This window comes from Pantherophis guttatus, chromosome 2, assembly GCF_059756535.1.
Source record: "Pantherophis guttatus breed Tessera chromosome 2, ASM5975653v1, whole genome shotgun sequence".
Classification (NCBI taxonomy): Eukaryota; Metazoa; Chordata; class Lepidosauria; order Squamata; family Colubridae; genus Pantherophis; species Pantherophis guttatus.
The window spans coordinates 277,633,328-277,647,395 of record NC_142064.1 but is presented as its reverse complement, the minus strand read 5'-3'; the positions used below and the strand labels follow the sequence as shown (position 1 = coordinate 277,647,395).

The 14,068-nt window shown below is 44.7% G+C and overlaps 1 protein-coding gene across 1 annotated transcript in view; it reads right to left on the bottom strand.

Moving 5' to 3' along the window:
* Positions 1-2,494: 2,494 nt before the first annotated feature.
* The window catches only part of LOC117670023 (alpha-2-macroglobulin-like), a 79,172-nt gene continuing 67,598 nt past the window's right edge, over positions 2,495-14,068 (bottom strand). The window contains exons 28-36 of the mRNA XM_034424878.3: positions 13,451-13,616; positions 10,280-10,509; positions 9,883-10,095; positions 8,629-8,756; positions 8,241-8,331; positions 7,658-7,726; positions 5,744-5,846; positions 5,404-5,445; positions 2,495-2,784 (exon numbers count right to left, since the gene is read on the bottom strand). Coding sequence (XP_034280769.2) covers positions 2,762-2,784; positions 5,404-5,445; positions 5,744-5,846; positions 7,658-7,726; positions 8,241-8,331; positions 8,629-8,756; positions 9,883-10,095; positions 10,280-10,509; positions 13,451-13,616 — 1,065 coding nt within the window. The 3' untranslated portion in view covers positions 2,495-2,761. The remainder of the gene's footprint in view (positions 2,785-5,403; positions 5,446-5,743; positions 5,847-7,657; positions 7,727-8,240; positions 8,332-8,628; positions 8,757-9,882; positions 10,096-10,279; positions 10,510-13,450; positions 13,617-14,068) is intronic.

Genomic DNA, 14,068 nt, shown 5'->3' with positions numbered 1-14,068 from the left:
TTACAACTGTTCTTTAAGAGCTGTAATGTATAAATGCAGAAATTATGACTATACTTTTAAACAATAAATAACCTTTTGCATCCCCTGTATCCGTCCAGATGTTCACATTTGATTCTGTTAAGATGTATAGAATCAGAGGGTTTGACACAGGGCCATAGGTCAAGTAATTATGGGGACATCCATGAACTAATTGCTTAGTTCTATTCACCAAACTCCATTCTTAACTTTTCTGCTGGATGACAGTTGAGCCTCATCAGAAGATATATTTGACTAATAAGGCAGTCCAGCTGCTTTTAGCCAGCACGTATCCTTAAGTGAATAGATGAGCTCATTCAAAGGTTGCTTAGAGTTCATAGGATTTGATCTGACTTTATATACCTGACTTGGAATTATTATTTCTTTTATTCACCTTTTATCTTCTCTTTTTTACCTTAATTCCATCTCACCAGGGCTTCAATGCCTTGCTTATCTTTTTTTGAAGTTGTAATTGTTCTTTCTGTTCTGTCGTACCCCAAAATTGGATACTATATGTGGACTCTAGGTTAATGAGAACACCTGCAAAGAAGCATATCTTACGGTCAAGATTTCTGAGGGGCAGGTTTGTCAGGCAAAAGAGACCTCTATGTTTGGGATTGCATTATTTTTGTGGGTGAACTGACATTGCTGCAGCTGTCCCAGGACTGGCGTGTGAAAATGCCGAAGAAAGAAGAGAGGATCACCCAATGAAGCAGATTGGCTGGACAAAGACTGGCTGATGGAGAAAAAGACCTACATTGGAAAAGACGTAACTCAGATGTAACTGAGGGACAAAGCATGACCAAGCATGATCGCTAGAAGGAACAAAGTAAAAATAAAGCAAGGATTTTTTAACATGACAAACCTCAGTCAGTCATTGAGTTTAACAAATGTGTGGATTATGGAGAGAGCAATTCAGACAGTGAAGGAACTGCAGGAAGCTCTGTAAATGAATGTATATTTGGCTGTTAACTGCTGCATGTGGGAAACAGAAGCATGAAATATTTCTTCCTCATTGCTAACAATAAAAATCAGTTTTGTTTCACAAAAGAACACTGTGCATGCATCTGAATTTGTTCCACTTTCTTTGTCTAACCTCAGTTCTTCCACCTGGACATTTTTTTTCCTGATAGTTAAACCATATTGTGATAGCTACAACCTATGGAAAGTATTTCCTCAGCATCCTCCACATGGCTCTGTTTATGTATCTAAACCCAAATTTCAGGACCCCTCCCAGTTTTTTCTCTAAACTGAACAATTCCAGAATTCTCCACTACTGATTAATAGTGAATTGTGCAGTTTCAGAAATTAGCTGAAGACAAGAAAAATGTGACACTGGGTGGGATAATCTGTACAAATCAGTTCTTTTATTCCAGCCAAGACAATCAGAGAAAAATAATAAAGGGATATACAGGTAAGAATATAAGGAAAGAGCTGAAGATTTGAGTTCTGGGGAAAAATATTCTAAACAATCTTGGAAGAGACCATGATGGGATGGGATGGGATGGGATGGGATGGGATGGGATGGGATGGAAAGGAAAGGAAAGGAAAGGAAAGGAAAGGAAAGGAAAGGAAAGGAAAGGAAAGGAAAGGAAAGGAAAGGAAAGGAAAGGAAAGGAAAGGAAAGGAGGAAAGGAAAAGATTCTTTTCATTACAAGAGATTCTAAAGAATGGGGTATTGAATTTAAGAAACAGTCTCATAACAGTTTCATTTTTAGTTTCCCCATGTTGGCTGGGGAATTCTGGGAGTTGAAGTCCACATATCTTCAAGTGGCCAAAATTGAGAAACAGTGTCTCAAACATTAAAGTTAAATTTCAGAGAAATGTGGAGCTTGCCTATTGACTTTTCGAATCATAATTTTCAATGCTTCTCCTATATGCTTGAGAATGACTGATCTTGAATATCTATGTCAATACCGGTGTAAATCAGAGGTGGGTTGCCCCTTAGTTCGCACCGGTTCTATAGAACCGGTAGTAAAACCGGCGGGAAGCTCCGCCCACCAACCCCGATGTCATCAAAACACTTCTGCGCATGCACAGAAGAGCGCGTGCAAGGCCACGTACCGATAGTAAAGGTAAGTAGAACCCACCCCTCGTGTAAATGTATATATGAAAAGATGCTCTGCTGTTCCGTACCTTCACCAGCCAAATATTAATTTTATACATGGATCCATTTACGGCATTGAATTGTTCAAAGTTGGGGGGCATTTCTTAGCTAATATGGGGGCTTTCTTATATTAAAAAAGGGGAGAATTCTCCCTACAAAATATTAATCCGTATCTGATTTTTTTCCCACTTTTAATTTGCTTTGGCTTCCTTCAATCCCCACCTTAGTGCCCCAGCCCATCCCGATGATTTTCCTGGTTCTCTCCAAAGTTGAGAGCAGCTCTTAGCAAACCTGTCTCCCGTACTCCGACTCGCCCTACAAACACCTCTCACAACACCCTCAAGTTAAAGATTCACTTGAGAAATCCTGATGGAAATGGAAAAACTTTGTTTTATTTCATCCAATGATTGGAGAAAGAAAAAAATATTTCTGCTCTAGATCTCCGGTGGCGATCTGCACCCCAGTCTTCTGTTACCATCACTGGTGAAAACGTAAATAGCCAGTCTCCTGGAAGACAGCGTAACCCACATTTAGTGGGTTTTTGGATAGACAAAAAAGGGGGGGACAGCACACTTCCTTGATTCTTCCTTGATTCTCTTCCTTGCTCAATAGTTTTGGTTTGGCCGGAGATTTTCTTCTTTAATGTTTTTTGATATCTTCGTCTGTCGAAGAAAAAGCATGAAAATCGTTAGAAGCAGGATTCAGCCAATACGCTTCAGCCGAGGATTGTCTGTACAGGTAGTCCTCAACTTATAACTGTTCATTTAGTGACTGTTCAAAGTTACAAAGACGCTGAAAAATGTGATTTATGACCATTTTTCACACTTACGACCATTGCAGCATCCCACTGACCACGCGATTTACATTCGGATGCTTGACAACTGGTTCATATTTATGACGGTGGCAGGGTCCCAGGGTCATGCGATCCCCTTTTGCAACCTTCTAACAACCCTGTGACTAATGTTTAACAACTGCACCGATTCACTTAACAACTGTGGCAAGAAAAGTCGTAAAGCGGAGCAAAACGTACTTAACAAATTTCTCACTTAACAACATAAATGTTGAGCTCAATTGTGATCGTAAGTCGAGGGCTACCTGTACTAGTAAGTTTGGGCTTGTGAACAGGGGTGGGCTTCAAAAATTTTAGCAAGGGGTTCTCTGCCGTTGCTGGGTGGGCGTGGCCTAGCCAGTCTCCTCACCATGACGCTGGGGGCGTTTTTGCCCTCCCTTGGCTCCGGAGGCTTTCCTCGAGCCTCTGTGAGGGCAAAAACGGCCTCCCCAGGCTCCGGAGGCCAGAAACGGGCTTCCAGAACTTCCAGGCTTACTTCCGGTAAGTCTGTTTTTCACCCTCTCCGAGCCTCTGCGTGCACCCTGCACTTACCTGCATCCCAAATGGGCTGCTTGGCGACTCCTGGGTGGGGCGGGGAGGGGTGGGCAGGGCCAGCCAAGAGTAGGATTTGGGGGTTCTCCGAACTGCACAGAATCTTAGCTAGAGATTCTCCCGGACCCCTGCGAACCTCCAGCAGCCCACCTCTGGTTCTGAAGGAGGATGTTGAATGGCTGTGTGGGAGGATTTTAGCTTTATATTGTTTTCCACCCAAAAATCAAGAAAGGTGAGATGGCCTTTACAGGGGGGAGGGAGTGATTTTTCTATGGTAGCAGCACCCAATCTTTGTAATTATTCCCTAAAGAGGCTTCACTGATGCTCACATGACTCTCACTTTGGCACCAGGTGAAGACCTTTCCCATGTTCCCAATATTTTAAGATGGCTTTAACTTGGATTATTTCAGATTTTGAATGGCCACTATGCCTCTGTCTAGTTTATATGTTGTTTTCATTTCACACTTGATTTGATTGCATATGTCTTTGTTAAAATTGTGGTTTTCTTAGAGTGGAAAAATGCAGGAAAAGATCAGGTCTAACTGATCCTACAAAATCTGTCTTGAACATGTATCTGGGCTCCAGATTTCCAGGCACAAGCAGAAGAAGTTGGTCATCTGGAAGCAGAAGTAACTGGTTGGTCCCATAAGAAGCAAAATGTTGGAATAAAGTGGGTTTTGCTTGGATTCAGCACAACTGTTCTTATAGAGAACAAGACAAGGAGCACATGTGATCTAGACAGAAGTTGCTCTCTCTAGCTCTGACAAGGGCAAGATACAGAATAACAGAGTTGGAAGGGGCTTTGGAGGTCTTCTAGTCCAAGTAGGAAACCCTATACCATTCTAAACAAATCGTTGTCCAATCTCTTCTTAAAAACCTCCAGTATTGGAGCACCCACATCTTCTGAAGACAATCCATTCCACTGATTAATTGTTCTCCCTATCAAGAAACTTCTCCTTAGTTCTAGGTTCCTTCTCTCCTTAATTAGTTTACATCCATTGCTTCTTGTCATGCCTTAAGCTGTTTTAGACAATAGGCTGACCCCCCTCTTCTTTGTAGCAGTCCCTCAAATATTGGAAGACTGCTATCATGTCACCCGGTCTGTTCACAAACAGTCCTTCTTTTCATTGAATTAGGCATAACTAATTCCAGCAACTGTTCTTCATTATGTTTTAGCCTCCAGCCCCCTAATCATCTTTGTTGCTCTTCTCTGCATTCTTTCTAGAGTCTCAACATCTTTTTTATATTGTGGCAACCAAAACTGGATGCAAAACTACATGAAAGCATGGTCTTACCAAGGCATTTGGGGAAGGTGTCAATCAGGGGTGACATCCAGGAAGTTCTGACAGGTTCTGGAGAACCGGCAGCAGAAATTTTGAGTAGTTCGGAGAACTGGCCAATACCACATCTGGCTGGCCCCAGAGTGGGGTGGGAATGGAGATTTTGCAATATCCTTCCCCTGCCATGCCCACCAAGCCACGCCCACCAAGCCACACCCACAGAACCGGTAGTAAAGAAATTTGGATTTCACCACTGGTGTCAATATAGCCTTTTCATAGAAACCCAGACTATTCTATGAGGTTATCCCAGCCACAAGAAAGGCTGATTTCTGTAGTGCAGGATCCCAAATGGGCTTCAGCCAGATTTTGTCCATATACAGATTGCAAAGTGGGGTTCCACGCCATTATAACAAAATTCACTTTTACAAAAGGGCTCCATAGTGATCTAACTACCCTTTTGAAGGGTTTGTTTTTAGCTTTGCAAAAACTGGATGAAATTGAATTATTTAGAAATTCTTGTTAAAATAAAAAAAAACCCGTGGTGATCTCTGAGGAGGAGGAGAAAAGACATGCCTAAAATTGGGAATATTGGCAAGAATCTATTGCTGTTTATACTCCACCTTTGCTGCAGGGGGCGATGTACTCCGAGATGGCAAAATCATCTGAAAACACAAGAGGAAGAACTGTCAGACTGCTTCACTTAATTTGGTCAAAGGACACCAGGGTCATTAGTCCTCATGCTGCATTAGATTGTTTTCAAGAACTGGTGTCAGAACCCTTATCTCTTTAAGAACACCTTTGAAGTTTGGGGTAAATTTTTAGGTTAGATTAGATTAACAGAGTTGGAAGGGACTTTGGAAGGGAAGTTTGGGATAAACTTGGAAGATGGAGATGGATTTTGAAAAACAATAGAATTAACTGTACTAATCAGGCCTCTCCCCACTGGGATCCCTTCCTCACCTGTTTCATAATAATCGTAGACTTTCACCATGGCAGGCTTCAGGCCCTGGACAGGAGTCTCCCGCTCCACTGTGAAGGAGTAACTCTGGCTTAGACTGCTGACCTGCAGACCAAGAGAGATTATGGGGTTATTCTAGAGGTGGCCAGGCTAGAGAAATGTCTTCTCTGAAGCGTGCCACCATGCATAGGGAATTAATGGGGACCTTCCATTTCCAGGGCTATTTCCAAGTTCCCTGGTCATCTGATCTCGCAAGACCAAGGACATATTTTGGCCATGTCCATAGAGGAGCTCTGATTAGCTGACTCCCTCCCAACTAGAGAAAAATTGAGCACCCCACTATGGGACACTGTCTAGGGATATTCCTGAACAAAGGGACCAGCCTCAGCTCTCTCCTGGGGATGTCCCTCTGAGAGGCCACACACCTCTTAGGCTGAAAGGGAAGGCCTAGAGAATGGGTTCTCTATTTTACCAACTGCTCAAGCAAGAAATCCTATACCAGTGTTGGCGAACCTTTTTGGCACTGAGTGCCGAAACGGGAGCACGCACGCATGTGCACGCACGCATGTGCCGGAAACCGGAAGAGCAGCTGCCTGGCGTGCATATACATGCCAGGAAGATGATTTTCCGACTTCTGGTGCACCACCTGATCTTCTAGTTTCTGGCGTGCGTGTGCGCGTGAAGAAAACCTGGCCAGTGTGCATGCGCGGGCCGGAAACCAGAAGAGTGTCAACCCACCACCCACCACTGAGAACAAGCCAGTGCACACATACACACTCCCACCACTTTTGCCAAAGGAGCGCGGCACTTCCCGGCTGGTGCTCCTCTTACCCCGGTGCTGGCCAGATGTTCCTCCCATGTGGACTCAGTTCATACGCAGGCCCGCTGCCCGTGAATAGCAGCAGCAGCAGCCGTAGGGCAAGGGACAGGAACGACTGGCCAGCCCCCGCAGCTGCTCCTCCGCTGGTAAACCAGGCCCTCAGCGGCGTCTCCATGCATGAGGAGCTGCTCTCTCCTCTGACCCTCTTGGGGCAGCTCGCCTCCTTGACAGCGGCTCCTCCTCCTGACTGCTCCAGCATCCCGGCGGTGGCAGGGCGGCCAGCCACCCTGCCAGCAAATGCTGCCCTGCTGCCCCTGAGCCGGCCAGGAGCTCCGGACCGCAGATGCGTGTCAGTACCACAGGCTGGAGGACTGGGGCCCTGCAAATAGCCCACTCAGGTGGGGAGGGAGGGAAGCCCGGCCCGTCTGTCCTGGCTGACAGCTCTGCTCCCCTAAGAAGCACAAAGCACACCAGGTGGCTGCTCTTTTGTTTTTTGGTGCTCCTGTTCATGTGAAGACCAGCTGGCAGGCGCACCAGAACCCGGAAGAGCAACAGGCGACGGCTCTGTGTGCCACTTCCAGCACATGTGTCATAGGTTTGCCATCCCAGTCCTATACTGTTTCAGACAAATTTTTGTCAAATCTCTTCCTAAAAACCATCAGTAATGGAGTACAACTTCTGGAGGCAAGTTGTTCCACTGATTAATTCTTCTAACTACTAGGAAGTTTCCCCTTAATTCCAGGTTGCTTCTCTCCTTGATTAGTTTCCACCCTTTGCTTCTTGTCCTACCCTCAGGTGCTTTGGAGAACAGCTTGACTCCCTCTTCTTTGTGGCAGCCCCTGAGATATTGGAACACTGCTATCATGTCTCCCCTAGTCCTTCTTTTCATTAAACTAGACATACCCAGTTCCTGCAACTGTTCTTCATATGTTTTAGCCTCCAGTCCCCTAATCATCTTTGCTGCTCTTCTCTCAAGAGACTCGTCATCTTTTTTATATCGTGGCAACCAAAGCTAATTTTGTCACACGAGCCCTTCCTTCTTGCAGGGAGGAAGGGTTCCCCCACCCCAGCTCTTGTTCACCAGCCCCCCACTCACCGCTTCCAAATACAGGAGGACCTGGGTGGTTGCAATTTCTGTACGCTTGACGAAACCATGTATTTCCAGCTGGCGAAGTAAGGGAGAAGCTGTGTCATAATTCAAACTCTTTGGCTTAGAATGAAGAAAAGGAAGGGGAGACCTCATGGAGGACTACTAAACCACACCTGGCATTATCCATGTGGAAGGGACTTACTCTCAAAATGGAGAACTTAAGAGTCGTGGTGACTCAGTGTTTGGAATGCAGCATTGTAGGCTAATTCTGCCCACTGCCAGGATCAAAATCCTGAACTTCATTAAGTTCTACATTTTTACTGACACTCCAAAAACTATAGTATATATTGCTGTGGGCCATGCTGAACGAGGCCGATTAGTCTTCCTGCTCTGTCTGTGCAAAGCTGGATCAAAATTGTGGTTAGTCTGAGTGCCAGGGTTCGTGCATCCCACGTGCTGATTTGATGCTTCAAGATATAGCAATGGCAATTACTTTTATTGAATATTAAAGGGTAATTCTAAACCTCTTCATGCCCAGTTTTGTGGCCAAGAACAAAAAATTCTTTGGAGGAATGAAAAAGGACATTACCAACTTTACGGTTGATTTCACCGGGATGTATCCGGATAGCATCTTAATCTGGACAATTGCCATGTTGGAAATCACGCGTTGGCCAGTGTAACTAGGAAATCAGGAAAAGAAAGATGACATGTCACATTTTTTTAAAGCAAAAGTGCACAATTTAAGGGAAAATGCGGCGGGTTCATAAAGGCTTGGGTGTGTCCATCCATCCCATGCAGCCATTGAATGGAACTTCTGGAGTGCAGAACATTGGCTTTTCAGAAGGCGGAGGAGCCGAGTTGTGGCCCTTGAACCCTTAGAAGTTGCCCATCCTTGAAGGAGAAGTACTGACTAGATAGCAAGAAGAGGTTCTCTTTCCCCCATGCAGATGCCCACATACTCAGCGCTGACCCATTACCTGACGTTGATAGCAATGTCAAAGGTCTGGTGGGCTTTAGGTCCTGTGCAATTTTGGGGAACCGTCTGCACCTGCAACTTGAATGGTGCCTCCTCCTGGGGTGGTTGGATGTTGTACCTCAAGCTGGTCTGAAAAGGAAGCAGCACATTCGTGTCTTATCTCCGAACGGCTGCTGTGGGTGAGACGCGTGGATAAGATGTGAATGCAGAAGGGCCCGTAGAGGGGGAGAACCCATCACTTCCAGAGGCAGGGAACAGAGTCCAGGAACTATTCAACCTACAGCAAGCACCACTGGACGTTAAGCCTCTAAATTGGATCGCCCAGAGACAGATGTTCTTTACTCTCAAGGGCATCGGGTGATACAGCTTGTGACCACAAGTGTGGTGCTCAGAAGGGTGAAAACAGAGGACTTGGAGATGTCCCACCAAAGGGCTTCAAGCTCCAATCTCCAAGTAGGATTGTGGGGAACCTGAAGGCTATCAAAGAACATTCATATCAGAGCCATGGTGGCACAGTGGTTAGAATGCAGTCTTGGAGGCTAACTCTGCCGACTGCCAGCAGTTCGATTCTCATTGGCTCGAAGTTGACTCAGCCTTCCATCTTTCCAAGGCCGGTAAAATGAGATTGTTGAGGCTAATATGCTGACTCTGTAAACCGCTTAGAGAGAGAGCTGTAAAGAACTGTGAAGTGGTATATACTGTAAGTCTAAGTGCTATTGCTATATGTCCTTCCAGTCCAAAATCTTCTGTATTGATACCTTATTCAGATTATTCATACAGATAGTCCTTGACTTACAAGCACAATTGAGCCAAAATTTCTGTTGATAAGCAAGACAGTTGTTAAGTGAATTTTGCCTCATTTCATGACCTTTCTTGGCACAGTTGTTAAGCGAATCAGTGCAGTTGTTAAGTTAGCAACATGGCCGTGAAGTGAATCTGGCTTCCCCATTGACTTTGCTTGTCAAAAGGTCGCAAAAGGTGGTCATGTGACCCCTGGGACACCGCAACTGACATAAATATGAGCCAGTTGCCAAGCAGCCAAATTTTGATCACGTGACTGCAGGGATGCTGCAATGATCACAAGTGTGAAAAACGGTCATAAGTACATTTTTCAGTGCCGCTGTAACTTCAAATGGTTACTAAATGAATGCTTGTAAGTCGAGGACCACCTGTATAGCATTTCAATCTGTCCAAGCAAACTTTACAGGCGATGGAAAGTAATTTTCTTCTTCAGCAACTGGCTCAGGACACTCACCTGCATAAAGATGCAACCGGTCACCTCAGCCGTGTAGTCCCCTGGCACCGAGGGCAGATCTTGGCACTGGAGCAGCAGAGAGTTGGTGCTGTCTACATGGAATTTTCTCAGGGCAACATCTCCGGAACTCAAGGTCACTCCAGCGTCAACTCCATCCTTGGAATAAGTAATTGTCCGGTACTGGCAGAGGGCCTGGAGAGCCACCACTGTATCCTATAAAAGAAGGTAAAGCTAGGACATCTTTCTTGGATGACACACCACAGCTGGAATCCTGGGAACTAAGACTCAGCACAACTGGACGACACGACAGGGAAAACATCATGTCCACCAAGTTGGTGCAGGGAGTATTAGGGCATCTTCCAAGCATCCTCTGAGAATCTGTGGAGAGACAACGTACCTGCGTAGAAGAGAATCCTCCGTTGGGATTCTGTTGGTTGGTCAACCATTTGACAATGGCAGTTGCCGTCGTTAATTCTTCCTGGGACGGGGACGGTTCTTTGGCCACATAAGCAAGGAGAACATAGGAGGTCATCTCTACCTCGGCAGAGGGCGCCCGGGGGTAGTAGTATGGAAGATCGAGTGTCTTCTTTTCCTTCTCAGGTCTCTCCCAGTGGATGGAGCCATCCTCTTGAGAAGGAGAATGAAGGGTTTTAGCGTTGGGTGGCCCCATTCAGGCAGCACCAGAGGCCTCCAACATTGGTCAAGTATAATAATAATAATAATAATAATAATAATAATAATAATAATAATAATAATAATAATAATAATAATAATAATAATATTTTATTTCTATAAAATCCTTGGCTTCTCAAGGACATTTTATTGCACTTAACAGAATAACAGAGTGAAGGGACCTTGGAGGTCTTCTAGTCTCACCCCTTGCTCAAGTAGGAACTCCTATACCATTTTAAACAAATGGCTGTACAATCTCTTCTTAAAAACCTCCAGTGATGGAGCACCCATCAGCCGTTCCACTAGTTTATTGTTCTCACTTGTTAGGAAATTTCTCCTTAGTTGTAGGTTGCCTTTCTCCTTGGTTAATTTCCAACCATTGCTTCTTCTTTTGTGCTATTCCACAACCCTTAAATACCATAGCTGAAGCTTGGCACACCATTAATTGCCCAGCCCTCCAAATATTTTAGTATCTGTTAGATCAGCATGTAGATCAGACCAAGAAATCAACTCCACAGGAAAGCTAAAACTACCTATATTAAAGTTGGCTCCAATTACCGTATTTTAGGAGTATAAGACTCACCTTCCCCCCCCCAAAAAAGAGGGTTAAAATTTGGGTGCGTCTAATACACCGAATGTAGCCCCACCCAGCCTCTGAAACAGAGGTTTCAGACGCTGAAAAAAGCCTCTGAAACCTCCGTTTGAGAGGCTGGAAAAAGCCTCTGAAACCTCCATTTGAGAGGCTGAAAAAAGCCTCTGAAACCTACATTTGAGAGGCTGAAAAAAAAAGCCTCTGAAAAGGAGGTTTCAGAGGCTGAAAAAAAAGCAAGGCACAGAGCTCACAACCAACAAACCTGTTGCTAAAGTTCACCTCTAGGAACAGCTGATTGGGGATATTCCGGGACGTCGATCCACACCCAATCAGCTTTTTTCTTATTTTCCTCCCCAAAAACTAAGGTGTGTCTTATACTCCGGTGCGTCTTATAGTCCGAAAAATACGATAATCTTCTGATGCTACTAGTTTGATAATGAAACCTCTGCAAGAGAACATAGAGCACCAAGAACCCTCATCATCTTTCAAGTCTAATTGTGCTTCTCCTCTTACATCCAGTGAATCAGGACAGTGTCTGTCCAAACTGCTTCCAAATGTTGTCTCATTGCTCTGGACTTTGAAAATATTTCAATCCCTTTTACTTGAGTAATGATACTTGCATATTTCCATCAAGATTATCCTTCTTACTCTCTACATTATCCACTCCTTTCCCCAAATCTGCAATCTCTTAATGGAGGATCAGAGGGTCTTGTTGTAATGCCAGGAATGTGAGGGTACTTTTAGTGAAAATTGGATTAAAATGGTTATGGATAAATAACAACAACAACAACAACAACAACAACAACACATAACATGCAGGGGGGCATGTTATGTATTTCATGTGTAAATTCCATGAGTTCATTCTTTTTTGACCACTTCCCAGTAGTCCTCGGCTTACGACCATAATTATTGCTAAGTGAGACTGTTGTTAAGTGAGTTCTGCCTCATTTTACGATCTTTCTTGCCACAATTATTAAGTGAATCCCTGCAGTTGTCAAGTTAGTCACACGGTTGTTAAGTGAATCTGCCTTCCCCATTGACTTTGCTTGTCAGACGGTCGCAAAAGGGGATCCCATGACTCCGGCGACACCGCAACCGTCATAAATATGAGCCGGTGGCCAAGCGTTCAAATTTTGATCATGTGACCATGGGGAAGCTGCAATGGTCATAAGTGTGAAAAACAGTCGCAAATCACTTTTTTCAGCCCCGTTGTAACTTCGGACGGTCGCTAAACGAATGGTTGTAAGTCGAGGACTACTTGTATGTGAAATGGGCAGCTATATAAATTGAATAAATAAGCAGCAGAGCATCAGAAGAAGCTAAACTCCACAAACATCCACCAGAGGATGCAAGAGGGCTGACAAAGGTCCATCGCTCATCAAGTATTCCGCACAACAGCCTAAGAATCACACATCCAACTTGCATCATGCATCTACTGTATTTTTCAGAGTATAAGATGCACCGGAGTATAAGACACAGCTTAGTTTTTGGGGAGGAAAATGGGGGGAGGGGGGAAATCTGCCTACCAGGTAGTCATCTGGCTAGTGTCCTTGATCTGGTCAGCTTCAGCACATTAGTTTGCTGGTTTTTATCCCCTCCTTGGGGATAAAAAACAGCTTCTAAAGGACAACTGATCTTTGGAGAGAGCAGCAATGAGAAAAGCAGCCAATCCACGGAGATCGCTTCACTCGGTAGCTCAGGGATCGGCAACCTTAAAACACTCAAAGAGCCATTTGGACCCGTTCCCCACAGAAAAGAAAACACCGGGAGTCACAAAACGCTTTTGACATCTAAAATGAAGATAAGACTGCATATATTGTTTTTTATCTTTATGCTATGTATAAAAAAACTATAGCGTGTTGTATTTATTAAACCAATGACCCGCTACAGATAAAACACATTTTTATTTCTGCCTGCAACAAAAACATTTTGAACTCTGAAAAAAAAAGATGGGCCGAAAAGCTCAATAAATCACATGCCGGTGGGTATCGCAAATTGGCAGTTGTGATGCATATTTTGAGCGACAGGTACACGCAGCAGAGGGATGAAAGAGCCACATGCGCAGGTTTCAGGCCCCTCTAGAGCCGCGGGTTGCACACCTCTGTGCTAGCTCCTCCTTAGGGCTCAGCTTCACAGCTGAGAGTCGGAGGGAGCAGGCAAAGCACAGAGATCGTTTCACTCGCTAGCAGCTGAAAAAAAGCTTCGAAAAAGCTACATTCAGAGTATAAGATGCACCCAAATTTTCAGCCTCTTTTAGGAGGGAAAAAGTGTGTCTTGTATTCCAGAAAATACGGTACTTCTTACCTTCTTTCACGGCTAGTTCCTGAAGGGAGTCCAACATTTCTTGTCTCTTCTCCTCGTTCCCTGCCAGAGTAAAGGCGTACGCCAACAGAGCCTGAAGGTAAACGTGGATCTCTTCCGTCTGGGCCTCCATCTCCAAGAAGTGCAAGGCATTTCGTACCAAAATGTGCTGCCGAGGGGGAGAACCATGAGGCAGGGAATTTACAGAAACCAGATGGATTCACAAAAGTTGGTTTGTTTTGGATCCAGAAGTTTCTCACTCCCCGCCCGTAATTCAATCACAATAGAGCTTGAAAAGGACCTTAGAGGTCTTCTAGTCCAAACCTCTGCTCAAGCAGGAAACCCTCTACCATTTCAAACAAATGGTTGCTCAATCTCTTCTTAAAAACCTCCAGTGATGAAGCACCCAAAACTTCTGGAGGCAAACTGTTCCACTGGTTAATTGTCCTCATTGTTAGGAAGTTTCTCCTTCATTCCAGGTTGCTTCTCTCCTTGATTAGTCTCCATCCATTGTTTCTTGTCCTGCCTTCAGATCAGGGGTGGGTTCTAAATTTTTTTTACTACCGGTTCTGTGGGCGTGGCTTATTTTGTGGGCATGGCTTGGTAGGGGTTAATGTGACT